General features: G+C 58.1%; 1 protein-coding gene across 8 annotated transcripts; it reads right to left on the minus strand.

Moving 5' to 3' along the window:
- On the minus strand, positions 1–27349 carry CEP164 (centrosomal protein 164). 8 transcript variants are annotated; one of them, XM_064397944.1, is made up of 33 exons: positions 27100–27349; positions 26483–26553; positions 25507–25675; positions 25119–25230; positions 24576–24828; positions 24078–24224; positions 23334–23462; positions 22969–23046; positions 21237–21377; positions 19020–19448; positions 17512–17595; positions 16759–16842; positions 14070–14155; positions 12510–12725; positions 11353–11481; positions 10984–11200; positions 10390–10467; positions 10036–10167; positions 9734–9856; positions 8740–8883; positions 8480–8563; positions 8098–8166; positions 7556–7734; positions 6981–7107; positions 6569–6633; positions 6236–6443; positions 5244–5351; positions 4577–4691; positions 3757–4104; positions 3025–3091; positions 2664–2780; positions 1804–1906; positions 1–672 (listed from the first exon to the last, which is right to left on the minus strand). In XM_064397944.1, exons 3-32 carry the CDS (start codon positions 25583–25585, stop codon positions 1807–1809), a joined length of 4248 nt encoding a protein of 1415 aa, XP_064254014.1. In that variant the 5' UTR covers positions 25586–25675; positions 26483–26553; positions 27100–27349; the 3' UTR covers positions 1–672; positions 1804–1806. The 8 variants fall into 8 exon arrangements, with proteins under 8 accessions (XP_064254014.1, XP_064254012.1, XP_064254013.1 ...); XM_064397942.1 differs by having other exon boundaries at positions 25507–25809; XM_064397943.1 differs by having other exon boundaries at positions 25507–25812.
- Positions 27350–27392: the final 43 nt, after the last annotated feature.

The raw sequence follows: 27392 nt of genomic DNA on the forward strand, positions 1-27392 counted from the left end.
TCACACAAAACAGGCTCACGTTGATTTAATTTATACAAAACCAGATACAGCTGCTATCCCGGGTTTTAACAGGAAAAAAGAGCATGTTTCAAACCAATTACTGTTACAAAAACCTGGCATTTCCCTGCACCATTAATGCATGGCTCTCCCAAAACACAGAATGGACTCAGTGATATGGCTTGGGCCACAGCAACCACAACTGTGGAGTCCCTTCTAAAACCCTGACTGGAAGGACTGCCATGTGTCCTGTGAGTGTGCAGCAAACTAAAAGCAAAATCCCTGCAGGAAGGGGTTTGTGCAATCCAGCAGCAGAGGGGAGACCCGTGTTTGGACCCCCCCTCTCCTAGAAGGAATAAGGCTACTGAGCAATTACAAAAATTCTAGAAAAGGAAAAATAAAATAAATACATTCTTAAGAGCTTTAAAAACGATGTTCATCAAAAATATATTTCTCATTTGCATGTAAACATCCCCGTGCCAGGCTCGCGGCGCGTGCCAGCACACTGCACCCGGGCAGCAGAGCAGGGGGCTCCCCCTGCCCACCCGAGGGGCTCTCACAGCGTGGGGCAGCAGCTTCACAGCCTCCCCCAGCAGCTGTCCCGGGAGGAAGGCTTTGAAGGTGGTTTCTCACAGATGGGCTCCCTCGGAGTGCGGCGTCCTCGGCCAGTGGCAGCTTTTTAAAGCATCAAACATTTAGAGTCAGCTCGGAGGAAATACTGACAGAGCCAAGCAAACAGCACCATCCTGTGAGAGCCTGGCTCCTCCCTGCTGGGTAGAGTGGAACCCCTCCCAGTCCATCGTCCCAGCGGGCTGGGACACCCCTGCATGTGCCTTTGCACAGGAACAGAAATGTTCCTGGTGAGCAAATGGGCCACTGTGAGGTCCAGGAGCTGCCCATCCCAGCTCCTCAGCCCCCTCCAGCCTTCCCACAGCCCTGCTTGCCAGGATCCCTGCAGACAGCTGCAGGAGCAGCAATTCTGGGCTCCAGGATTCGTGGCAGGGGCTCCCCACCCTGTGCATGAGAGATGCCAGCTGCCGAGCTGGATCCCTCTCCCCAGGGCATGGGGATGCAGGTGGGGCTGTCCCAGCACCCTCAGCCTGCCTGCACAGCCCCTCCCCGTGCCCTGCCACCATCCCTGCTCCTGCTGCCACCACAGGGGACAGAGTTTTGCCACGAGAGGAGCAGGGAGGGCTCGTCCACATCGAGCACTCTTGGCCCAGTTCCCAGAGCTTGCACCCCAAACGAGCGGAACATTCCCCCAGAACATTCCCCCAGAACATTCCCCCAGAACATTCCCCCAGAACATCCCCCTAGAACTTTCCCCCAGAACGTGCCATCCCCTGATTTTACCCCCAGACTCTGCAGCCACTCTGCTGCTCCCACGTGCCAGAGCCCACCTGGCACTGCCCACCTGGCACCAGGCATTGGCTGGGCACTGGGGCAGGCTCCTTTCCTGAGCCATTTCCCCCTGCACAGACTCAGCTGGATCCATATCCTCCCCCTTGACCAGTTACTCCCAGTCCTCTGTGATTCACAGCTCTGCCTCGCCTTGGAATACTAATGAGGGAAATGTTGATTTATGGGAGCCCTGGTATGTCACTGCTGGATTAAACAGTCTATAAAGTATATTTGGACACATTACAGGATTAGGAGAGCCCGCCTGGGAAGTTCTCTTCCTCCTTCCTGCACTCTCAGGCAGTCTCAAGGACGTGGCACACACACAGAGTGGAGGTGCACCCCCAAAACCCAGCCCCTCATGGGGACACAGAGCCCAGCCCGCCCTCCCTGCAGAGAAAACCCCACCTCTCAGTAGTGGTACACCTTGATCTCTCTGTTCTCATCCAGCCCCAGCTGCAGGAGGCTGGAGCTGCTGCCTGGGGGCTTCTGTGCCCGTGGGGAGAGAGGGCTGGCAGCTGGGTGAAGGAAAAGCCAGGCTCACAGCAGGAATGGGCCCAGGCAGGCAGGCACCAGGTGCTGAGCCAGCCCAGGGCACGCAGGCTGCACTCAGCCTGCTGCATCCCAATGGAATTAGAGGGGGATTAGGGAGCTCAGGCTCACCACGCTCGGGGCAGCACGGAGCCCAAGGGATTTGCTGCTGATAGCAGAGTGCACTGAGGAGACACCCAGAGCACCCCTGCTCACTGCAGAGGTCTGGCTCCCTGGATCCCAGCTGCAACATCACTCAAAACAGAGCTGGAGAGAGCTCTGGGGGAGCCCAGCCCTCCCTGCCCCACCAGTCACACACCTCCAGGTGCCCTCTCCTCCTGCCAGGCTGCTCAGCAGGGCCTGCCCATGCCAAGGGCTCCAAACACAGCACCAGAAGCAGCCCTGCAAAGCCCTTCCTGCCCACCCCATCCTCCACTCTGCACTGTATTTTTAATTTTTAAATCCTCACATTCCCTGCTCCGACTGCTCCTCTGCAGCTGAGCATCACAACACAGGGAGAGGCAGGGAAACTTCCTCAGTGGAGTGCAGCCCAGGGAGCAGCACACAGATCACTCCTGCTCCATCTGCTGAACACCCCTGCAGCACCAGGCACTGCAACAGAGGCCAAGGCCTCGAAATTGCTGCTCAGTTCTTCATTTCACACCCTCCTGCCACCCTCCTCCTACCTTCTGCACAAGCAGGAATGCAATTAAAGACCAGACCCAGGTAAAAGATACGCTTTGGAATCCTTCTTGAAGCCTTTCAGCCATTTCTTGTTGCTCTCAATCATCCCCTCAATACTCCTTGTCTCTGGCTCACTGAACTTGGAATGCTGGAAGTGCTTGATTTGTTCACTGTGGCAGACAGAGAGAGAGAGGGTAAGTGGGGAAAAAAGAGGTCTGGGAAGAAATTATCCCAGAGATGAGAAAGTGATGGGATGCTGAAGAAAAAACCACCTCTAATATATCTACTGATAGTTCACTTTTCTCCTTAGTAAGTAGTTCATAGTAATTACCAAATTGTAATCAATTTTTTATGTGAGAAGTGGCCCAATCATCACTGCAGAGCACAGTGGAACACAAGGAAAAAGGCCCTTACTCTGCAGGGACATAGCCCAGCTTGCTGTCCAGAGGCACAGGAGTCCCAGTGAGAGAGGAGAGCCCACCTGCAAAACAGACATGAAACAGAGACCCCACAAAAACACAGAAAAAACCTGCCTGGATTGCTCTGCTGCACTGCCCTGCAAGGGACACAGACCCAAAATCCACAGAGAAAAAAATCCACAGCTCAAATCTGCCTGGGATTGCTCTGCTGCACTGCCCTGCAAGGGACACAGACCCCACAAAACCACAGATAAAAAAATCCACATGTAGAACCTGCCTGGGATTGCTCTGCTGCACTGCCCTGCAAGGGACACAGACCCCACAAAACCACAGAGAAAAAAATCCACAGCTCAAACCTGCCTGGGATTGCTCTGCAGCACAGGCACACTGCCCTGCAAGGGACACAGACCCCACAAAACCACAAATAAAAAAAACCATATGTAGAACCTGCCTGGGATTGCTCTGCTGCACCTCAGGCACGTTGTCCCTGCAAGGGACACCAAGGAACAGAGGAGACCCCAGGTGACACAGGGAGGGGGCTCCCAGGGGAGAGGCTGGCTCCTCCTTTGCTGCTCCCTTGGGTTTTAAAGAGCAGGAAACAGGATCAGCTGCACTTCTGGAGGGAGCTGCTCATCCCTCACCCCCTTCACCCACCCTCCCCAGCACTGGCAGCCAAAACCAGAAGCTGCAGGCAGCAGAGCAGGTGGGATGAGGCCAGGAGACTCACCTGGGAAATACCTGTGCCATTTCTCTGCCAGCAGGTTGTCCACTGACTGCCCTGAGGTGGAGTAACCAGAGCTGGGCCTGCTGCTCCGGGCCCACTGCTCCAGGGGGGATGCCCTTGGGGGGTTCCCCAGGGAGCTGCTCCCCCTCCCCAGGCCTTCCAGGGAGGGATTGCTGGGAAGAGGGGTGCCCTGATGGGCTGTGGAGCTGAGGAGAGGGGGCTGGTGCTGGCTCAGGGAGTCCAGCAGCCCCAGGACCCCGTTCAGCTCACTGGTGATGCTCTGCACAGAGTCCCTCAGGTGCTGGATCTTGTCCTGCTGGAGCACGGGCCAGAAATCCATTCTCAGGTCAGCTGAAGGAAGGAAGGGGAAGAAAGGGATCACAGGCAAGCCCTGACTAGAGCAGGCTGTGTGCAAGCAAGCCAACCCTCCTGCCTGCCTGCCCTTCCTCCCCCAGCACAGCTCCAGGCAAGCAAAGCCCAAGAGAAAGCAGGAGCAGCAGAGGGGGAATGGCAGCAGCTCCTCCTGCCATGATGAGAGGAAGGGGAAGCCCAGACCCCTGCAGAAGAGCAGTACAGTCTGCAGGACCAGAGGGAAACCAGAGAGATTTTATAATCCACAGAGGTGTAAAAGGCAGGTTCACTCACAGATCCCACCCCTCTTATCTGCCACTCCATGCAGCAAAGCAGTTTTTGCAGTCAGGTGTGGTAACAGAGCAGTGCCAGACCTGCACTGGACACAGCTGAGCACAGCTGAGAGCAGGGACACCAGGGAGGTGAGAGGAAAGGCACAACAGGCCTGGAGCCTCCCGGGGTGGGCACTCACATCCAGGCTGGCCCAGGTTCACACTGGACGTGCTGTTTGTGTCCTCAGAGGTGCTCAGGTCAAACGTCACCACCTTCTTGCACGCGGAACTCTTCAGTGTATCTTCATCTGAGAGCTGCTCAGGAGGAGGAAAGCAATGCCAGTGAAACCTGCTGTCTCATCCCTGGAACACAAAAGCTCCTGGAAATCTGCCTGCAGCTTGTCCACAGAGCTGGACTGCAGGCAGGCACAGGTCAAGTGAAGGCAACCTTGTCTCCAGCCCCTGACAGCAAAGTCTGAATGCCCAGAGACTGCTTTGGCTCTCAGAGTGCAGGAGGCCAGGCCCAGCAGCCACGTGAAGCAGTGGTTTGTGCTGTAAATAACCTCACAGCTCCTGCAGGGCTGGCTTCCCTGTGCCAAGGGCAAGAGTTTGACCATCAGAGGTCTGCTTCTCTTGCATCCGCTGCTGCCCTGCCCGAGGCCACGTGGCAGAGCCAGACTCCAAGGTTTGCCTTGGTCAGGAGAGCAGGCTCCATCCCAGCTCACAGGAGGTGACCTGCCCTGGATTTCTCCAGGCTCAGTCCATGCAGCTTTTCCAAGCTGCCTTCTGCAGCCACACACTCAGCAGCCTCTGGTGCTCTCACAGAAAGTGCTTCCAAAATCCAGCTCTGCTGCCAGCAGAGTTTACCTCCTCCAGCAGCGAGGACTCCAGCTGGCTGAGCTTCTCCTCCTTCTTCTTCAGCAGCACCTGTCCTTTCTGCATGGCTGACTTCATCTTGTCCAGCTCCTTTGCCTCCTGCACAGACAGCAGCCACGCCAAGGAGGGAAATGAAACAGCAGTGACAGGGAATAATCGCTGTCAGCAGCTGGGGTGACTGTCATCACCTCATCCTGCTCAGCACGGGGAGTGCTGCTGGAGTGAAATCACTCCCAAGCCCTCGAGGGAAGGGATGAGCACAGTGAGCACGGGGCTCAAAGCAGGCTCAGCCCAAGGAAAAGGAGCTTTCACCTCCAAACCCACACCAGGAGGGTCCCCAAGCCCACACCAATGGGGACACCAAGCCCATCCCAACAGGGTCATCAAGCACACACCAAGAGGGTCCCCAAGCACACACCAAGAGGGTCACCAAGCCCACACCAATGGGGACACCAAGCCACATCTAGAGGGTCACCAAGCCACACCAACAGCATCACCAAGCCCACAGCTAGAGGGACACCAAGTCCACACCAACAGGGATACCATGCCTCCACCAGCAGGACCACCAAGCCCATCCCAACAGGGTCATCAAGCCATACCAAGAGGGTCCCCAAGCCCACACCAAGAGGGTCACCAAGCCCACACCAACAGGACACCAAGCCCACACCAGCAGGGACACCAAGCCCACACTTAGAGGGTCACCAAACCCACACCTAGAGGGTCCCCAAGCCCACACCAACAGTCACCAAGCCCATCCCAACAGGGTCATCAAGCCACACCAAGAGGGACACCAAGCCCACACTAACAGGGTCACCAAGCCCACACCAACAGGAACACCAAGCCACATCTAGAGGGTCCCCAAGCCACACCAAGAGGGTCCCCAAGCCCACCCAACAGGACCACGGCAGCGCCAGAGCTGACGCCAGGGCTGCGGCCACTCCGTGACACCCAACCCCCGCGCTCAGGCAGCGCCCAGGGCTCACCTCCTGCAGGCTGTGGCGCACCCCCTGCAGCAGCTGGGAGCCGTGGGGGTCCTGCAGGGCCCCCTGGGCCCCGCGCAGCTCCTGGTGCCACTGCAGGCTGGCAGCCCTGAGCGCCGAGCGGCGCCGGCGCAGCGAGCGGCTCTGGCGCAGCAGGAACTCCTTGGCGCTCCGCAGGGACTGCCCCTCTGCCGACAGGTACCTCTGCACTCTGGGGACAAGGCAGGGCTCCTGTGCTGCTGCAGGCCTCGCACAGCGGCCCAGACACGGGGCTCAGTGCCCGCTGTGCACAGCCAGCCCAAAAGCAGGGCAGCTCTCCTGGCACAGGGGTCTCACCGGTCCAGCTGCACGTCGCTGTCCTCAGGGCTCTGGGAGGCTGGGGAAGGCTCTCTGGGTGAGTGCTGGGAGGGTGGCACAAGGCAAAAATTAAGTGTTTATGGGGGAAAGAGAAGGCCAGGGCCACCTAAGACTCCAATGACATCACCACAGCACCAGGGCTGCTCTTGATGTGACTCTTGAAGGTGACAAAGACATTTCTATCCCTGCTTTTCATTTGAGTACCCCACACTCCTCTCCACCCACTAATAATAGACAGACACCTGCAAATACTACTGAACACACCAGCAAAGAGAAATCCATCTCTGCTTCTCAAATGGTTTCACACAGAAGGAACAAATGCTGGGATTTTCAAGGGAGTTTCAGCCTCAGATCTCACAAGGCAAACACCTTCACAGGCTGCTTTACTCACAGCTTGAGGAGCTTCTCTCAGGTCTTCAACACAGAGCTCAGCTTTCTTTCTTGGAGATCCCACACGTTCTTCTGCCTCCAGTTCTTTCAGAGCCTCCTGCTTGCTCCTGATTGCTTCCTCCAGCTCTCTGCCACAGGAAAAAGCAGCAGCAGAAGCACTTGATTAGCCTGCAGTGGTGTCCAGAGTGAGCTCCAGATTCCAGCAGGGCCACAGGCGTGCAAGGCAGCACCAGGGCTGGGCAGGGAAACTGCTTCCCACCCTTCCTGAGCAGCTCAGCCCCCTCAGGAAAACCTCTTTGCATTTCAGTGCCCCTCTCACAGCACCTCATTAACCTCCCAAGGCAGGAGTGGAGGAGACAACCCTGACCTGCAGAGGTGAAGGAGCAAATTGAAATTCACACCCTGAGTTAATGAAAAACCCAGAACTCTGTGCCCCCACGGGGCACCTCGGGATTCTGAAGGAGCATGGCCCAGCACAGAGCTCAGAGGACGGGGAGAGGCCCAGGGTAGCTTGGAGAGGTTTCCCAGGGGCACAGGGCGGATTCTTTGGCACCAGAGGACATTTCTCACACACACCCAATGCGTTTGTGCAGCCTCTGGCTGCGGCTCTGCAGCAGGTCCACCTGGGCCTCCAGCTCAGCCTTCTGGTCCTGCAGCTCCTCCAGGCTCCTGCGCAGCTCCCAGATGGACTCCAGCAGGCTGCAGTGCTCCTTCCTGCTCTCCTCCAGGCGCAGCTGGCAGGCCAGAGCAGCTTCCTAGGAGAGAACCAGAACATCCCTCACAGCCTTTTCCCCAAGAGAAAAACAAGGGGCACACACAGCTCACGGGGTGCCAGAGCTACAGACCCACAGCTCACGGAGTGCCAGAGCTACAGACCCACAGCTCACGGGGTGCCAGAGCTACAGACCCACAGCTCACGGGGTGCCAGAGCTACAGACCCACAGCTCACGGGGTGCCAGAGCTACAGACCCACACCAATCCTGGGAGAACAGGACTGTTCTCTCTGGGCAGCTCAGAACTAACCCACCTCCCAGCACTCTGTTCTCCTAAAGCAGTTCTGAGGTGCTGCCCTCAGCCCCAGGGCAGCACAGCCCCTCTCAGAGCCCAGCTGTCCGTACGTCTCTTTCCAGCTGCATCCGTCCGTCCTCATCCAGCAGCAGCTGCCTCCTCCTCTGCAGGGACTCCTCCTGTCACAGGGAAAGGCAGGGCACTGCTGATGCTGAGCGGCACCTCAGGCCTGAGTCTCGAGACCACTCCAAAACAAGGAGAGCTGCCAGGTTTGCTTCATGACCCCCCTCAGTGCCCCCCAAAGCACTGAGCAAACCCAGAGCTCGACTGGCACAGCAAACACCAGCCCCAGGAATGCTCAGCCCTGCTCTGGCTGGTGACAAAGCTTCACCTCTGAGTGGGATGGCAGCAGAAGCCCTGGCTGAGCTCTCCTGAGCAGCCCCAGGACTGGCACAGGGCAGGGAAGCTCTGTGAGCCCAGCACAGGACTCACCTGGCTCAGGAGCTGCTCTGATCTGGCCTGGATGTTCTTCATGCGGATCTCCAGCTCGTTCTCTGCATCCTGGAGCTTTCTTTCCTGCAAGGGGAGCTGAGTTAAAGAGAAGGGCACAGGCTCCTCCCTCACCAGGAAAACACAAGCAGGGAAGTGACCTGCCCCTCGTGTCTGTCACAGGGCAGCATGGGGACAGCGTGGGGAGCCCCCAGGCCACCCCTCAGGAGTCCCAAGGGCCAGGGGCACAGCCTGCTGCTCACCTTCTCCCTGTGCCTCTGCTGCAGGGCCGTCAGCCTCCCCTCCAGCTCTGCCTGCAGCCCCTTCAGCTCGGCGTCGTGGAGCTGCCGCAGCCGCGCGGCCTCGCTGCGCAGCCCCGCCAGCAGCTCCGACCTCTGCCTCTGCTCCTGCCAGCAGGGCACAGGGAGACAGCTCTGAGGGGCACAGGGACCTCCAGCAGTGCAGGACAGACACAGGGAACAGCTCTGAGAGGCACAGGGACCTCCAGCAGTGCAGGACAGACACAGGGAACAGCTCTGAGAGGCACAGGGACCTCCAGCAGTGCAGGACAGACACAGGGAACAGCTCTGAGGGGCACAGGGACCTCCAGCAGTGCAGGACAGACACAGGGAACAGCTCTGAGGGGCACAGGGACCCCCAGCAATAGAGACAGACACAGGGAAACAGCTCTGAGAGGCACAGGGATCAGCAGCAATAGAGACAGACACAGGGAACAGCTCTGAAGGGAACAGGGACCTCCAGCAGTGCAGGACAGACACAGGGAACAGCTCTGAGGGGCACAGGGACCCCCAGCAATAGAGACAGACACAGGGAACAGCTCTGAGAGGCACAGGGACCTCCAGCAATAGAGACAGACACAGGGAACACCTCTGAAAGGCACAGGGACCTCCAGCAATGCAGGACAGACACACAGGAACACCTCTGTGAGGCACAGGGATCACCAGCAATGCAACAGGGACACAGGGGAACAGCTCTGAGAGGCACAGAGATCACCAGCAGTGCAGGACAGACAGAGGGGAACACCTCTGTGAGGCACAGGGATCACCAGCAGTGCAGCATGGACACAGGGAACAGCTCTGAGAGGCACAGGGATCACTAGCAATGCAGCACAGACACAGGGGAACAGCTCTGAGAGGCACAGGGCTCTCCAGCAATGCAGGACAGACACACAGGGCTCTCCAGCAGTGCAGCAGGGACACACAGCACCCACTGGAAATCCAGCCCCCCACCCCGTACCTCCTCCTGGTACTGCTCCTGGACCCGTGCCAGGGCCTCCCGGTGCTCCTCTCTCATCCTCTCCATCCTCCTCTCGTGCTCCTTTTCCACCTCCCGCCGCCTGTCGCTCATCAGCTCGCTGAGCTGCAGGGGTGGCAGGGAAAGGGGCTTCCCTGAACTGCAGCCTCCCCAAAATCAGCCTCCCAGCCAGCCCAGGGCCAGGTGGGATCAGGGGTTGTGTCCTGGGGAGCACAGAGCCCTCACCCCGCTGAGGTGAGATGCTGAGGGATGTGAAGAACCTTCAGCACAAACCCACCACTCACCTCACGCTCGTACTCCTTCACTTTCAGGGCTTTCTCCTGCACTTTCTGATCTGCTCTCTGCAGCTCCTCACGCAGCTGGGCCTCCTGGCTGCTCTGTGCCTCTGCCAGCTGGGCTTGCAGGCTGGAAAGGGCCTGGCAGGAGAGGCACCACAGAGACTCGTCAGGATCCAGCCCATGCCCCCGACAGGGCACGGCACAGCCTCACCACCCCTGCCTGGCCAGACACTGAGCCACACCAGAGCCACAGCTAGGGAGGGGGAAAAAAACTAATGCCACCCTCCCTGGTCACCTTTGGTGACAGCATGAGGGAAAAAACAAACCCAACAATTTCCATTCTGAGGACACCATCCCCACCTCACGGTGCTTCTCCTCTGCTGCAGACCTCAGCTGCTGGAGCTCACTGGCAAACTGTTCTTGCAGCTCCTCTGCTGCCTGCAGAAACACGAGCAAAACACAAGCTGGGGAACCCCTGCGTGTGGGGACAAGGTGCATGTGCAATTAAATTCTGCCCAAAAGCATCAGCAGGCACAGCAGTGACCCCCCCTGCAAACGGGATCACTGCAAGGTGCCCTTGGCCTCTCTGTGCTTTCCCTCCCAGGGGATCTCCATGAATCCCACTCATGCTGGGCTGCAGGGACTGGAACTGCCCCTCCAAGGGGCTCCCCAGGCTGCTCAGGACTGGAGCAGCAGCCCAAGAGTGCTGGGAGCTGAAGAAGTGGCTGGGTTTAGTTCTGATGTGACAACAGGGCTGGGGCAGACACAGTGATCCTCATCTGGAATTCAGATGCAGAGTGGCCATTGAAGTAATTGCTAGTTAATCACCACTAATACCAACTGGGGCAGCTCTCCTGCCTCCAGCAGCCCTGGCAGCTGCCCCTGGTGCCCCACACCTGGCACTGCCCTGCAGCCAGGCCAGCAGGAATCTCAGGCTGGCAATGAGGATCTCACCTTCTTCTTCTCACTGTCTAACCTGTCCCTGAGCTGGCTCAGGAACTCTTCCTTCTCCTGCTCCAGCTTGCTCATCTCCTTTTGCTGGGCCTCCTGTGCTGCCAGCTGCATTTCCTCCAGGGCAAGCTGCTGCCTCCTCTGCAGGCTCTCCTTCTCCACCAGCTGCTGGCACTGCCACTCGTCCCTGAGCTTCTGCAGCGTGGCCTCCTGCTCTGCCCTGGTGGGTTTGGAGCAGAGCCCAGCAATGGGATCCAGCACTGCATGGGGCAGGGAGGCTCAGAGCAGCCTCTGAGCAGTGCTGGGGCTGTGCCTGACCCTGCCCTCCCCAGCCAGCCCTGCACACCCAGGGAGGGCAGCAGAACCTCTCACCTCATCCTCTCCTCCTCTGCCTCCACCTCTGAGGCCATCTGGGCTCGCAGCTTCTCCAGCCTCTTGGCTTTTTCCTCTCTGAGAAGCAACTCTTCCTGCTCAGATTTTGCTAAATCTTCTTCTGGGGCGCTGACAGAAAAGAAAACCCAAGAAAACAGGTTCAGTATGCCCCAGTCCCCTCCCCAAGGGCTTCAGCTCAGCTGGGATCTCACTGGCTGTGGTGACACTTCCATCTCCCCCCACACCTGCAGGAGCTGCTGCTGGCAGGGGACAGCAGCCCCAGCACCAAACCCGAGCTGTGTGGGTTTAAAACTTGCTACATCATCATAGTTTACACTTCTTTTGGGTTTTTTGTTCTTTTTTTTTGCAGGTAGGTGAAATCCACTCTCATTAAATGGATGCAGGCTCCCAGGCAAGGTACCTGGATGCATTAGCACATCTGGAAGCTCCACATTTCCATATTATACCTTCTGCTACACTTTTTTTTTTCCCCTTCAGGTGCCATTTCTGCATCTTCCTTCACACCCAGACTGCTTCCCCACGATGCTCCATGTCAAGATGCTGCTCACAACATAAGCATCAAGCCCAGGAAGATAACAGAGAAACCTCAAGAGTTCCCCCAGGGAAAGGACGCAGCTCCCAGTGCTGCTCTCAGACCCTGCTTTCCCACAGCCATCCCTGCACGAAGCCCTGTGTGGAAGTTCCTGTGTAAAAAGCCCGTGTCAGAGCTGCAGCCAGCTCCTCTGGGGTCGGCTCATCTCCTCTAATGCTCCCATTTCCAGCCCTGCTCCCCCACTTAGCCCAGGATCTGAGCAGCTGCCAGGTGGGAGAGCTCCAGGCATGGAGCTGGAAACTCCTGCCAGGGTAAGCACAACCCCAGCTCGAGTGTGTGTGTGTGTGGGACCACAGCTCACCCTGCAGGACGCTCTCCTGCCCCTCCTGAGCTGCACCAGGGCACTGGGTTTGCAGATCCTCACACACACAACTGCCTGTGACAATGCCTGTCCTTCCTCCTCCTCCTCCTCCTCCTCCTCCTCCTCCTCCTCCTCCTCCTCCCTGAGAGCCCTGATCCTGCTCCTTCCCCCAGGCTGTGGCCAGCAGCAATGAAACCCCACCTTGGAGAGGCCTGCAGGAGATGGAGTAAAAAAGGAAAGTACCTGAGGTGCTTTTCTTTTTGCTGATGAAGCTTTTCAGCTTCCTCCTCCTCCTCCTCCTGCCTCGTCTCCTCCTGGAATTGCTGGATTTTCTCCTCCTTTGCTTGAAATAAATGTATTTCCTCTTGCTCCAGGTCTGTCTCCACCTCCTGGGCTATTTCCTCCAGGGATTCATCATGAGAATGGTTCAAGGACTGCTCAATTTCCTCCTCAGCTTGCCTACCAAAGACAAAAAGCTCCTTTGGCAAAAGGGTGACAGAAAAGAGAGGAACACAAAAGGGACAGCGACCTCCTCCACAGAGCATCGACTCCCAGCCCAAAACCTCAGAGCCACCTGCTCCAAAAGCTTCACTGCTGACCTCAGGTGCATCCTGAGGGTCACTGCTGGACCCCTGGGGGGACTCCCAGAGAATCTCCAGCTGACAAACTAAACCCAGCCCCAGCTGCACTCCAAAATAACTCTGATTTTGGCCCACCAGAGCTCACCTTGTGAGGTCAGTAAAATCTCACTTAAAGAAAAGCCAGGCACAGCAGCAGATGCCTTCAGTACCTGCCCCCAGCCCAGGGATTGGTGCTGCTCATGGACCAGGTATTTTTCTGCAATTGCAGCCTAAAGTGTGCTGGGAATTCGCCAGCTCCAGGCAACAGAAAGCCCTCAGCACTCCAAAAATTCAAACCCAATCTGGTTCTAATTACGTTTTGTTTTTTTGGTTTTTTTTTCAGATAGACAGCAACAAAATTATAAGCTAAAGGGGAAGGAGGGGGAAATTGAGATTAGTCTAGGAAGAAAGATTTTTGTTCTTTGCTGGTGAAGGCTGGAGCAGGAAGGTCTCAGCATGCTGTGAGACTGGCAGTGCAAGGCCAAGGACTTCTGCCAGGAATCAGGGAAATAACAGCCCCAGTTCTTCAGCCTCGAGTCAGGAGAGAAAAGGTCATTTCTGCAGCCACTGGCAAAAAGAGCAAGACAGAGCAAAGTGGAGGGGCTCTGGAACAGTCCCCTCACACCACCTGCTGCAGGTGTCCTTTCCAGGCTGCTCTGCAGAGCAATTCAGCCACTTCCACCTGGGTATCACGTTGTTCCCTGCCCCAGCTTCTGCCCCAAAGCAGAGCCAGCACACACAGAGTTACAGCAGCACAGCTCCTGGGGGAGCAGATCCCTTCCCCAGCACCCTGTCCCCAGAGACACTGTGCCTGATCTTTGCAGCTGTGTCATTTGGGGAATGCAGAGTCAGCAGCTCACACCCCCGAGCTGCTCTGCTCAGGGAGCTCAGGTGGGGACCCCCAAACACAGAGCAGCTCAGGACAGGGGCTCAGCTCTGCCCCCACTGTTTCAGAGCCACCAGGGGGGCTGTAAAACGGGGTGAATCCATGGGGATTTGCCTTTTTTGCCCAGCTCAGCAGTGCTGGTGGTAACGGGGCTCTGGAAGGCAGAATTCCCTCTGGGAGAGCAGCTGGGGCACACCTGGGCAGGGCACACCTGGGCAGGCTGCAGGAGCACAGCAGGAAGGGCAAGCAGGAGCAGGAGCTGCTCACGCCTCCCTTGTGCCCCTCTTTGTTCCATACCTCTCAGCAGCTTCTGCTCCTTTCCCTTGCTCCTCCTCCACGCTGGCTCTGCCTTGGTGTTTTTGCTCTTCTCGCAGCTCCTGGGCCTGCGGGTGAGAGCAAACAGGGGGCAGCTTGTGGCTCCCTCACCAAGGGGAGTTCTGCTGAAGGTCCACGGAATCAGCTGGGCCACGTGGCACCCACAGGCTGCTGCAGAGCGTTGGGTGTGCCAGGCTCCTCTCCTGAGGGGCTCCAAGGGTCTCCAAGCACCCCAGGAATCCCTCCAGAGGGGAGGCCTGGGAGCTCAGCTTTCTCAGGATAAAAGATGAATTCCCTGCCAGCACTAAGAACTTGGGACACGGGTTTGGCTTTTCTTTCCTGAAGGTCACTTTACAATCCCAAATCCCACTGAACTCCCTGGGAATCACAGGAGAGAAACCTCCCAAAAGAGAAACGTCACACACACCAGGTGCTGTGGCAATGGAGCAGAGGATGAATTGTCTGGGACCAAAACCACAGTCCTGCCTCCCATCAGGGCTCTAGGGTGTGATGGGCTGCAGAGTCCAGGGATTCCTGACCCCAGGGTACACCAGCACACCGAGCATTCAGCTGCTCATTTATGGCACAGGAAATACTAGAAATATGACTAGAAAATATTTAAATGTGAAACAGTCAGCTCCCAGACCCCTGTCCCTGCAGCAGGGACACCTGGGGAGGGGAAGGACTTCCCTGCTCACCTGCCAGCCCCATGGGGAGCAGGGAGGGCCCATTCACAAATTTTTGGGGTGCCCAGCAGGTGAGCTGAGCTCTGCTGGAGCAGCCCAAGAGAGGGCGGGGTTAACACCACAGTAATTAATGCAAATGCTCAGCACAGCAAATGGCAGAAGGATTCCCTGCAAGTGCTGTCACCTCCCATCACATCAGCCTGGGCAGAGCCCCCAGCCCAGCCCCCTCCTGCCCCTGGCACTGCAATCCCCCAGAAGCCAGGAGCTCAGCAAACCTTCCCTGGCTGCAAAGGGGCTCTGGAATGGGAGAGAGCCAGAAAATGGGGAAGGGATCATCCTGGAGACAGGGGAGCTGCTCTCAGGGTGAATTCTCTGGGTCCTGGGGCTCCTGCAGGGCAGCTGCCCCCAGGGAGCTCCCCTGCTGCCCCTGTGCCCAGCAGGGCAGTGCCTCCCAAGGAATCCCTGCTGCAGGAACCTCAGGACACCTTGGGAAGGTGAGGAGCTCAAACTTGATGGTGTTTGTGGGTTCCTTCCAGCTTGGGGCTCTCCGTGGCTCCACAGTTCTGCATCTTGAACCTCCAATCCAGGGAAGGGAAGGGAAGGGGAAAAGTGGAAGGGGAAAAGGAAAAAGGAAGGGGAAGGGGGAAAAGGGAAAGGGGAAAAGGGAAATGGGGAAAGGGAAAAGGGGAAAAGGAAGGGGAAGGGGGAAAGGGGAAAAGGGAAAGGGAAGGGGAAGGAGCATCCTCCCCTCTCCCAGGTCCAGCAGGACATGCCCCACAGAGCCCCTGCAGCCACCACAGCTCCTGCCAAAACACACCAACAAACCCCTCCAATTCTGTGCTCACAGAGCTGCCAGAGGTGCCTCTTATTTTCTTTTTTTTTTTTTTTTTTGAACAACAGCATGTTTTGCCGATGAACTCAAAGCAAGGCGAGCTCCTCACATGGAAGGGGGCACATTCCTGCAGCCCCAAGCTGCTCCAGCCCAGCCTCTGTGCACAGACACAAAAGAGCAGCTGCAGTTCTGCAGGGAGCACCGTTCACAGCCAGCTCCCCACACGGGGCTGGGACAAACCCAGGCAGCATTTGCATGCACAGTGCTGCTGGGGGAGAGGCTGGGCACAGCAGGCATGTGTTTTGTTTTCCCTGCACATCTGATTGTGCTCATTACCAGGCTCAGGAGGACAGGTGTGCTCTCCAGGCTCACAGACAGGACTGCTCCTCTCTGCTGGGCAGGGGGGGACTCTGCCTCTCAGGGTGGATCCTCCAGAGCAGCTGATGTGCTCCCAACCAGGGCAAGGCTGAGTAACCCCAGCTGGACCCTGCTCCAGCCACACTGGGAGGGCTCCAGAGGAACGTGGGGCTGAGCAAACCAACCCAGAGCCGTGCTGGGAGGACAAGGATAAACCAGAGAGGCACAGCAATCTCCAGGCAGAGCTGCCTGGCCAGTGCTGCATGCCAGGCTGGCACAGGCATGAACACTCCATGTGCCACAGACTGCCTGGAAGGAGCCCCTTGCCCCCCTGCATTGAAGCAGGCAAGGCAACCAAATGCTTAAAAATAAGCTTCCCTCTACCAAAATCTGTCAGAGGGAGTTAACCTCCTTTTCTTCCCATTGATTCTATCGTGCTCTGCCACACAAATCCTTCCCATCTGCTTAGGAGAAAGAAAAGGACAAATACACTCACAAAGGAAGAAAGGAAAACTGACTCTGCTCCCTCCATTCCCCAGGAAAGCCATTTATATGGCCAGGGCAGCCTGCCTGTGCCCACCCCTCCAGCCACCTCTGCTCAGGGTTTATTTCTTTGTGTGCCCACCTGCACCTCCTCCTGCAGAAACCTCTGGGACCCCTGGCACTTCACACAGCGAGCCCTGCTCACCTCTGCCAGGCCCTCACTGACAGCACCACACCTCAGGGTCCCCTCCTGATCACACCTCAGGGTGCCCTGCCCATCACAGAGCAGCCCTGCTCCCCACCCAGCACTGACCTTGCACTCGGGGCTGGCCACACCAGGAGACTCAGGCCCCACACCCAGAACCTCCTCAGACAGCTGGCTCTTGGAGTCCAAGCCCTGAAAGGGAAAGCAGAAAGGGTCAGGCTCTGATGAGCAGCCAGAGATGCTGGCACCAATGTCCCAGCACAGCTCAGACCCCCCCTCGCCACCCCACTGACTCCCCTGGGGGACCCAGGGACAGCAGTGCCACTCAGGGAGGGCACTGTCACACCCCAGGGCACCCTGCCACGCCACCAGCCTTGGCAGGAGAGGGTGGCACAAGGAACACCCAAGGGGGCACAGCTTCCCAGCCCCTACTGCTCCCCTTTGTGGCACTGCTGCACATTTCCTGAGCTCACAGCCAGCCCCCCAAGTCCTTCCCCCTTTGAGCAGCTCTGGGGGCCCTGCACCCACGAGCCCACACGAGGCAGAGCCCCTGGCCAGACAGGCTGGTGCCATGCAGGATTAATGACATTCTGAGCCATTTGCTGGCCACGCTCTGCTCCCACTGCCAGATGGCACTGGCAGCTGCCTGTGGAGATGAAGAGATGCTGATGGGCATCTCCCCCCAGGGACCCTCAGGAGTGGGGTCTGCAGCCACGCACAGCCCCCTCAGCAAAGCTGCTGAGCCCCCAGAGCACAGTCCTTACACTGCTTTTTATTTTCCTCTCTGCAGTCACCCAGGTACCCCCGTGCCAGGGGAAGCTGGATCCACACCCAGGGAAAGAGGAGCTTTTGGTGACCCACCTCAGGCTGAGCCACCTCATGGCCAGAGCACTTGGAGACAGGCAAGTCCTGCTCACAGCCACTGCCCCCGGATGCCTTTGAAAGCTGAGAGGAAAAACACATTACAGCCTGCACAAGAACCCCTCTGCAAGAGGAAAAACACATTGCAGCCTGCACATGTCCCATCCTTCAAGAGGAAAAACACATTGCAGCCTGCACAAGAACCCCTCTGCAAGAGGAAAAACACATTACAGACTGCACACGTCCCATCCTTCAAGAGGAAAAACACATCACAGCCTGCACATGTGCCACCCCTGCAGCTTCACCTGGGCACTGGCAGCATGTCTGGCCTGTCCCAGGGAAGAAAAGGTGACTGAACATCATGGAGAAGACACCGAGGATGTGTGACCCAAGGATGTGTGACCCAAGGATGGGTGACCCAAGGGTGTGTGACCCACAGGACAAGCACAGAACACCACAAGGGCAGGAGGTGGGGCTGGGGAGGGCAAAGAAGTGCTCTTCAACCACCCCTGACAAAAGGCACTTGCTTCCTGTCCCCCTGCAAGGATCTCTGCAGCTCCCAGAGCTGCCAGCCCAGCCCAGCCCAGCGCTGGAGCCATCAAAGCACTGTAAAACTCCACTTTGCTGTGCCTAAGGGCAGCTCCCAGGCATTTGCAGGGAGCTGCTGGGTGGAGCAGCCGTGGCCCTGCTGCCCTCGGCAGAGCAGCTCAGGTGCACAGAGCACAAGGTGAGCTTGGGAGAGCAGCACCCTCAGCTCCTCAGCGCGTTTGCCAGGCTCGCATTTGTAGTTCATCATTTCTCACAGACGTGACGCGTCAGTGGACTTGAGAAATCATCGAGATCAGCAGGAAGGCAGCCAGATTGAGGAGAGATCCTCCATCAGAGCTGAGTGCTGGCTCGGGCGCTGCTCTGGGGCGCGAAGGCGAGCGGACAGCGCGTCTGGCAGCCCAGCTGCGGGGCCAGGCAGCGTGGGACACAGCCCAGCCCTGCTCCTGCAGCCTGCCCAGCTCTCCTGGCAGACTGGGAGGCTCTGTGCTCCCAGCTGCAGCTCCAGAACCAGCCCTGAGGCTCCAGAACCAGAACCAGCTCCTGCCCCGCTCCGAGCTCGCCTCACGCGGCGCCAGGCAGCTCTGAGCAAGCTGAGAGGAACAACGGGACAGAAACAAAGCAGCACGGACAGCTGGGCTCGGTGTGAGCTTCACTGCCAGCCCTGCTCGCCCAGCACTGGCAGCTGGGACTGCTCCTCCTCCTCCCAGACTCAGAGCATGGCACAGCCCAGGGCTCTGCCGTGGCTCTGGGCAGCCCTGGCGTGTGCAGGGGGATGATTGCCCAGCCCAGCCCTGAAGGTGCCCACCTGAAATTCAGAGCACTCCTGCCCCCCCAGGAATGACCGCCCTGCTGACCAGGAAAGCCTTTGGACTGGCTTCACAGAAAAGCTCCAAGAGCTTCCCTGAGTCAGGGCTGACGAGACGAGGGGAACACCAAACCCACACAGGCAGGACTCTTACTGTGCCATCATCCAGCCTGTCCTCTGATACTGAATGTGCTGCTGCTTCTTCCCCCTCTTCCCGCAGCTCCTTTTCTGCACAGGACAGGGTGGCAGCTGGCTCGGGCAGGCTGGCTGGCTCGTCTGCCCCTTCCACAGCCAGAGCAGCAGCTGGGGGCTGCCCAGCAGAGCCGGGCACGTCCAGCCCTGCCGCGCTCCTCTCCCCCTCACACCGAGGCAGCTCCTCAGCTGCACAGGCCTCTCCTTCCTGCTCAGCATCTTCTTGGTGCACTGCCCCGTCCCCTGCAGGCTGGTGCTGCTCGTTGTGGGCAGCCAGGCTGCTGTCAGCCTCTCCAGAGAGGAGCTCAGCCGGAGACGGAGGGCACGCAGCCCCAGAATCCAAGGAGGACTCTGGCACCTCTTCAGGATGTCTCGACTTTAAGGATTCCTTCTAGGCAGGAAACACAGTTATAGACCCAGTATTCTCCCTGGGGGATGCAGGAGTCGGGAACAGCACAGGCTCTCCTACAGCAAGCAGCAAAATCACAAATCTTTGGGTGACTTCAAGACCTGTCTGACTTCTTTTCACACAGTCCCCTTCCAAGGCAAGGGACTCCACGGACATCATCTCACTCATTTCTTGGGCTCTGACTGTTTTTGAGCTGTTGATTTTTTATTCACAGGCTCTCAGTGGATGAGAGTGGCTGTGCAAGGCCACCAGCCCCTGTGAGCACCCCACGTGCCCCACTGCAGGCCACTTGTGCTTCCACATTGGATCTGTTTGGTGAGAGATGGGAATTTAGGAGACACCACAACAGGACATTTCCCTCCTGCCTGACATTTCAAGCAGGCAGGAGCACCATCCCACCTTCCAGTGGGACAGACTGGAGGGTGGGCACTGACTGAAGGCACCACTCTGAGCTCAGAAAGAGCCTGTGACTAACAGAGCAGGCTGAGAGATGGGGGAAAAAACCACCCCAAATTAAAGCCTGGTCACCCAAAGGTTCAGCTGCCTCTCTGGCAGGCCCCAGCAGTGCCCAAGGGAGGGGAATACCAGGAGAAGGCTCCCTGCTCAGCATGCAAACAGAGCTGCTCGCACGTCCCACCTCCTCACTGTTTTATTAATGCCTTGTCAAACCCTCCCTGCATCCCGAGCTCGCCGTGTTCTGTACACTGAGTGCATATTTCAGCAGTGCATTTTCATCAGAGTGCCTCTGGAATGCTGTCAGCTCCCAGGCCAGGGCTGCAGGGCTCTGGGAGCACGTTCTGAGTGTGTCACTGCTCTGCCACCCCTCCCCGGGGCCAGAGAGCATCCAGCAGGATGGAGAGGACAGAGGAGCCCAACTGCAGGCACCTCCCAAAAATCCTGCAGCTCTGGGCCTCACCTGCAGTGCCCTGGTGCTGGGAGCTGCCAGCCCCTGGCCAGCAGAGCCCCAGAGTGACACGAGGCTCCCTGGGGACAGCAGGACAAGGTGGGCACAGGGAAGTTCCTCAGCCACCCTCGTGCTTCCCCTTTTCCAGGCATTAGGGTGGAAAGTTCTGCTCCTTCTGCACAGCCTGCCTCAGAGCTCTCCTGAGGAGGCCTGGCAGTGCCCAGGAGATCCCAAAAGAGGCCAAGCAGGGCTCTGATGCTTGAACACAGGATCTCACACAGCCCAGATGCATCAGTGCACCAGCAGTGCTGTGCACACAAAAGGACTCCTCTCCAGGCCAGTGCACCTCAGCTACTGAGATATCCCAGAATAATCCCTTTGGCTGGCAGAATCCTCTTTTAACGGCAATAACAGGCACAGCTTTTGTCAGCCTCACACCTTGATGATCACAGATGCAAATGGTGATCACTCCCATGCCAGTCAGACCCACAGGAGGAGGAGGAGGAGGAGGAGGAGGAGGAGGAGGAGGAGGAGGAGGAGGAGGAGGAGGAGGAGGAGGAGGGAGGTTTTTCCTCTGCAGCAACAGACTAGAGATTTTCCCTGGATTTCAGAGCTGGCCAAGCCAGTTGGGTTATAACTGCCTTTGGGTGTTCTTTTCACACCTGTAACATCCTACCCACCCTGAGTGATGGGCAATCCCTGCCTGCCAAATCTCTGCTTCCAGTGAGCAGCACTGACTTGAACCAGCCACAGAAACGAGCCAAGCAGCTGCACACACACACCACAACACCAGGAGCTGCCTACTGCATGCAAAGCCTGGCTGGCACCGTGCAAGCAGGACAGGGATGCCAGGGAGCCACTGTCACCTCTCCCAGGCTGGCAGCTTCCTCCTTGGGGCTCCCGTGGGGCTGGGGAGCAGCACCAGCAGCACCAGCAGCACCAGCAGCACCAGCAGCACCAGCAGCACCAGCTGGCGGGCTGCCACGCTCCTCCTTGCTGTTCTCCTGCTTGGGGGGACACAGCAGAATTCCCCAGCCTGGAGGAGTCGCCCCCCCAGGACACATCACCACCCACCCAGAGCCCCAGAGCAGAAAGGGGCTCACAGGCCCAGCTTCACAAACATCAGGCTGTTGGGTGCTTCACCGCTGCTTTTCCTGCTGGCCAGCTCCATGGACTCCTGCAGACCCTGAGCTCCCTGTGAGCTGTGCCTGGTGCTGCCTCCCCTCCACCCAACATCCTGCCTCACCAAGCCACTGAAACCTCCTATTTCCTTCGAATCCAGGCATCCAACCCCGACCACGGGCCACATGAAGCCAGGTTTTTTATGAATTCACCCATTACTGCTCAGATTTCCCCCTTGGGACTTGCCACACAAACCCTTATCTGCTGCTTTGCAAAGGCTCGGCCCCAGGAATGCTTTTCTACTGCCACCTCATGGAACTACAGGAGAATTCTACTTCCCAGTCGGGCACTCTGCCTTATCAGGACTAGGCTATCACCCATCTGGGTGAGCAGCCTGCTCTTGGGCAGCAATTGCCACTCCACAATAGATTCCCAAAGCCCCATCCCCGCGGCACTGACATGCCAAGACAGCTCTTTGTTCCTGCAGGCATTAACATTTCAGTGAGGAATTGGGCCCCCACAGGCTGCTGTTGTCTGGAGATGAGAGAGTCAGGGCTCTCTTTGTCACATCCACTTTAGCATAAGCCTTTGCAGATCCTGCCCAGCACCGTGAATAGCTTCTCCAGCAAAGTGCTTTACAGCTTAATTTTCGTGCGCTGTGAAAAGGATAAGGAAAATACTCTAAAAACACTTTAAAAGAAATTAATTTGCCTTTCAGATACTGGAACAGGATTTTCAAAGCGGTGAGAAAGGATTAATGTCAGCACAAACAGTCGGGCCAAATCAGCAGAGCTGCTTACAACGCACTTCCCATTGTGCCCTTGTCATCTTAAGCCTGATCCCAGCTAAGGAAGCCCAGGGAAAGCTCAGCCTCTGCACCAGGCTGTGGGTGCACTGCGTGCTCTGGGGCTCAGCCACGGGTTTGTCGGCAGGGGGAGAAGAAAGAAGAGCAGGTTTTGTGCTGCCACAGAAAGGCAGCCACGTGCAGATTCCACAGGGATCCTCGTGGAAGCACCAGAGCATCCCCACTGGAAATTCCCCTCTCCCCTCCCCAGGGCCAGCACTGCAGCTTCAGGGGGCAGGGAGCCTTCCTCCCCACCCTGGCAAACAGACTGGCAGTGCCTCTTCCTCACGGAGCCTGCCCCACACCGAGTGCAGCTGACCCCAGGCCCTCTTCCTGCTGCTCCCTGCACATTTCCCCCTGCCAGCTCCACCTGCCTGCCTTTGTTTCTCCTGTCTGAGGATGGAGCAGAGCTCCAGCCTGTGCAAAGATGTCTCCTCAACCCCAGCTGCCAAGCCACAACCACTCCAAGCACGAATTTCCCTTCAATGCCCACCCCAGTGTCCCCTGGGGGCCACACCTGGCTTCTCCCAGCCCCTAGCCCTGCTCTCCATCACTCTGCTCCAGGCTGTTCCTGTTTAGAGAAAACTCATCCCTCTGGCACTATTCCTGCAGCCTCTCCCACCCGGTCTTACCTCAAAGTCAAAGCTGCCTGCCAGGGCTTCCACATCCAGGTACACGTTTTTTAACAGCCTTGAGGTCCCGTGGAAACTCTGAAGGATGTAAAAAATAAAATAAATGAACGGCCAAAATGGAGTTCTGACCTGCAGAGCCACGGCAGCGCACCCACAGCCAGTTCAGCCTGGAGTGACACCAAGGTAGGTGCTCACTTACAGGGACCACCACGTGAAAATAGGACCAGATGCTTTTTGGGGACCAAGCAGCACAAGGAAAAGGGAGCACAAATGAAAGCCCAGGGGCAAAAGGAACAGCCATCCCCCGGGGAGCAGCAGGAGGCTGCAGCACCGTGCTCACAGCTGCAGCCAGGGCACACAAATACCTCATTTTCACTTTCTTCATCTTCACTTCTCCATTTCTCTGGCACTGCCACGTTCGAGGAACCCTTCTCTTCACAGATGAGATCCAGCAGGTTCTTGGTGTGGCTGCTGGGCTTTGGGATCTCTGCAGGCTGTGAAGGCAGGAGGCAGAAAAGTGAGGGGTGAGACAACAGCCAAGGGGAGACAGAGACCCATGAGAGCCTGAGCTGCTGGGCCCTGCCAGGGGGGGCAGCTTCCTACCACTGAACGTGTTTTATTTTTGAAGGTGTTTGTGTCTATGTTTTGCACATATTTTGCTTTGCCTTCCTTTAAAGGGTCAATTTCTTACCATTTAACAAATAAAACCCCCAGGTCACTTTCTAGTAATAAATAAACAAAGCATTCCACAATTGTAAACCTTACACTCATCAGGACAATAGTTCTTCTAATTTTATTCTCAAATAGAAGAGTGAAAATAGTTTATTAAATTGCATTATCTGCATTTTTTGTCATGCTTTGTTTGGACACCAAATTCCACTAAAACTCAACACACTTTTTTTTCCCCTGCAACAGTTATTGAAACAATTCTTTCAGTCTGCCAAAGCAGAAGAAAGTCACCACTAATTTAGCACTAGAGATAGAAGAAGAAAAGAAAGAATTTTTTAACACAGAGCAGTATTTCAAAATGACAGAGGATCACAGATGCTGGCCTGTCACCCTGTGCAGGGCTCTCCCCAGGGCCCACTCCCAGGGCAGAGGAGCCTCACCTGCGTTCCTTCCTTGGGGAGCAGGCTGGAGTCCACCACGCTGCCCAGGTCCAGGGGCAGGGAGCCACGAAGGGACGGGGAGAGGCCACGGAGAGGAGAGAGGGGGCCCAGGGGGGGCTGGATGGGAGCCAGCTGCGAGCCTGGGGGCTGCAGAAGCACAGGGAGGTCACTGCAGGACAGCACAGCTGGCCCTGGAAGGGACAAGGAGCTGCCCAGGGCTGAGCCTGCTCAGAGACCCCACACCCCAGCACAGGTGGGGAACAGGGTTTCATTCACCCACACACCTTGCTGAGCAGGTCCTGAATGCTCCTCTCCCTCCCACACACACCAGTTTTGGGTGTTCACTACAGCCAAATCCAAAGGTGATGCTGAGCTCCCACCCCAGCTGGGTCACTGCCATCACCCAGCTCTGGGGTCACAAGGCACTTTGTGTCCCTGGAGCCACTTGTCAGCCCCTGCCCAGCCCTCCCCAAAGCACTGCAGGCAGAGCCCACTCACAGGGAGCTGCTTCAGGAGCTGCTTCTCCTTCTTGTCCTTCTTCTTCTCTTTCTTCTCCTTCTTGTCCTTCTTTTCCTTCTTGTCCTTCTTCTCCTTTTTCTCCTTCTTTTCCTTCTTCAGGCCTCCCCGTGCCAGCAGCTTCTCCCTCTCCCTGATGACCAGCTGCTTGTAGTGCTCATCACAGGGGTGGTCCCACGTGGAGAGGCCGCTCTCAAAGTTGAAGAAATAGATGTCACCCCCTGCAATATCCTGGCTGCGGGGCAAGAACAGCAGGGAAAGGTGAAAGAGCACGTTAAAACCACAGCTGAGCAGGGCAGAACATCTCTGCTGACGGTGGGAGCACCTGAAGCTCAGGGAAGAGGAGTGTGGTGTCTCCAGGAGGCCACCAGTGTGGGAAGCACCCCAGGATGCTCATATCCAGCTTCCCAAACAGCTCCTCCCCTTCTGCTGCCACCCCGAGCTCCTGATACCCCACCAAACCCAATCCCCTGCCAGCTGGAGCCAATCCCCTTGTCCTGTCACTGGGAACAGCACAGCTCTCACCAGGCCTTCCACTCGGGGGGCATTGGGGTCACCAGGCACTCCCTGGCCAGCCACAGCAGCTCAGACTCCTTGTCGGGGTCAATCCCGATTGTTGGTGCGAAGTCCCGGATCTCTGGGGAAACAGAGAGCAGCCTGTGAGCCTGGTCTGCCCCACAGAGCCACCCCCCTCAGCTGAAGCTGGGGAATCTGAGCCCAAAGCCCTGAGTGCCTGTGGAGCCCACCCTGCCAGGCTGGGGACAGGGGCAGTGACACTCAGGGTGGCACTCAGCTCTGCCTGCGCTAAAACCCCGCGGGTGCCAGCCCCTCCAGAAGCCAGCCCCCCACCTCTGAGCACAGCCGCGTGGCTGAACCCCTTCTGGCAGCCCCGGGAAGGGGGGGCCTGGCTCACCCTGCTCCATGGGAACGTAGGAGTCATTGTAGACCTCCTCCAGGACGAGCTGGTCCCCGATGCGCACGGCTCCTGCCATGGGGGCACGGCTGGCAGCGGGGGCAGCCAGCCCAGAGCCCCTGCTGCCCTCAGGAGAGGGAACTGCTCACCCCCAGCACATGGCAGGGCCCTGCAAAAGCGGATCAAGGAGCCTCCAGACGCCCGTCCATGGGCGGTGGGAACAGAGAGCAGGGCTGGGGTGGAACAAAGGCACAGCCAGATCCCCCAGGCCTCCCCGTTCCTGCAGGGAAGATGCTTCAGGCACTGCTTAACCAGGAAAAAATAAGCTGCAATGAGACAGGGAAGAAAGGGAAAGGAAGAAACTTTCCCAAAGCATTTGTGATTGAACTCCCAGCCCATCCAGCACGGTTCAGGCAGCTGGAGCTCACCCAGCTCACCCCAAACATCCTCAGCCGTGGCTCTGTGTGGTCACTTTTGGCCAGCACAAGCACCGGGGGACCAACAACTGCTGCTCAAACACACAACTGAACGCCAAGGTCAAACATTTCAGCCTGAACCCCCCCCAGATTCTCAGTGCACAAAGCACTCCTCTGCTTTCCTCGTGAGAGCCAGGGGGTTGTGGCACTGCCAGGTGCCCCCAGCGACAGCACCCAGAGCAGGATCAGCACCCGTGGCACGGCCAGCACTGCCCTCTTCAGCTCCCTGCGTCCTCAGCCCACTCTGTATTTATATCTCTTATGTAAAGTCTCAGAAGCAGCGACTAATCCTGGCTCTTTCCAGGTGAAGACATTCTCAGGAGATCCAAACCACGCCAGCCCCACGGAGCCCACACCACTCCCCCTCCCAAAGGTCCCCAGATGGAGCATTTGGGTGCGGGCGGCTCACCCAGGGCCTCGTGTTCCTTTTTCCCCTCCCAGACTTTCCCAGCCCCATCTCCCATCCCATCCTTGGCACTGGGGATGAATTCGGGGCTCACCCCTCTGCTGGAGAATCTGCCTCGCCACACACGGGGGGACTCAGAGCGACCTCTCAGGGCTTGAGGGGCAGCTGTAACAGAAGGGGACAAGGGGAAGGATTTGGGTGAGGTCTGCGGAGGGAATTCTTTCCCGTCAGGGTGGTGAGAGCCTGGCACAGGCAGGCAGCCCCATCCCTGCCAGGGTTCAAGGCCGGGCTGGACGGGGGGCTTGGGGCGAGCTGGAGCAGTGGAAGGCCCATGCCCAGGGCATGCGGGTGGACCTGGATGATTTTCAGGCCCGTTCCAACCCAAAAAACCGGTCTCCAGCTCGGTGCAGACACAACCGAAGCCTCGGCGCAGCCGCCGCCGCGCCGGCCCGGAGCCACGGGAAAAGCGCGGCTGGCGAGCAGGACCAACAGCTTTGGTTACAGGGTATTTAAAAAATAGGGGGAAAAAAAGCCATTTTCACCCGCATCACGGCAGCACCCACGCCGCACACGCGCACCGAGCCCGCGTGCGGCGGCAGGCCGGAACCGCGCGGCGCGGGGCCGCTCCCCGCAGCCTCCGCTCCCCGAGGGGACCCTCCCGGAGCCCGGCCCTCGCCCTGGCGGTGCGGGCCCTCCCCGCCCGCCGCTCACCGTGCCGGGCCCGTCCCGCTCGCCGCGGCCGCCGTTACCGGGAGCGCGGGAGCCGCCGCGGCCGCCGCCCCGGCCCCGCCCCCTCCCCGCCATTGGCCGGCGCGGCGATGCGCGCCACCCCCATTGGCCGCCGGGGAGGCGGGATGCATGACGTCACCGCGGCGGGGCCGCGGCGGGCTGCGGTTGCCATGGCGACGCGTGGGTGCCGCCCGCGGATGTCCCGGCGCGTCCCGGTGTGTCCCGGTTTGTCCCGGTTTGTCCCGGCGTGTCCCGGCGGGCCAGCGGGACGGGCA

The sequence above is a fragment of the Passer domesticus genome, chromosome 23, assembly GCF_036417665.1.
Source record: "Passer domesticus isolate bPasDom1 chromosome 23, bPasDom1.hap1, whole genome shotgun sequence".
Classification (NCBI taxonomy): Eukaryota; Metazoa; Chordata; class Aves; order Passeriformes; family Passeridae; genus Passer; species Passer domesticus.

Excerpts from the sequence above, each read along its gene's own strand:
- CEP164 (XM_064397944.1), bottom strand. The coding sequence starts at position 25,585 with ATGGCAGGAGCCGTGCGCATCGGGGACCAGCTCGTCCTGGAGGAGGTC. Across the intron at positions 24,225-24,575 it reads AGCTCCTGAAGCAGCTCCCT|CCCCCAGGCTCGCAGCTGGC; the intron begins GTGAGTGGGCTC and ends GTGCTTCTGCAG. Across the intron at positions 17,596-19,019 it reads ACAGGCTGGATGATGGCACA|CTTTCAAAGGCATCCGGGGG; the intron begins GTAAGAGTCCTG and ends TTTTCCTCTCAG.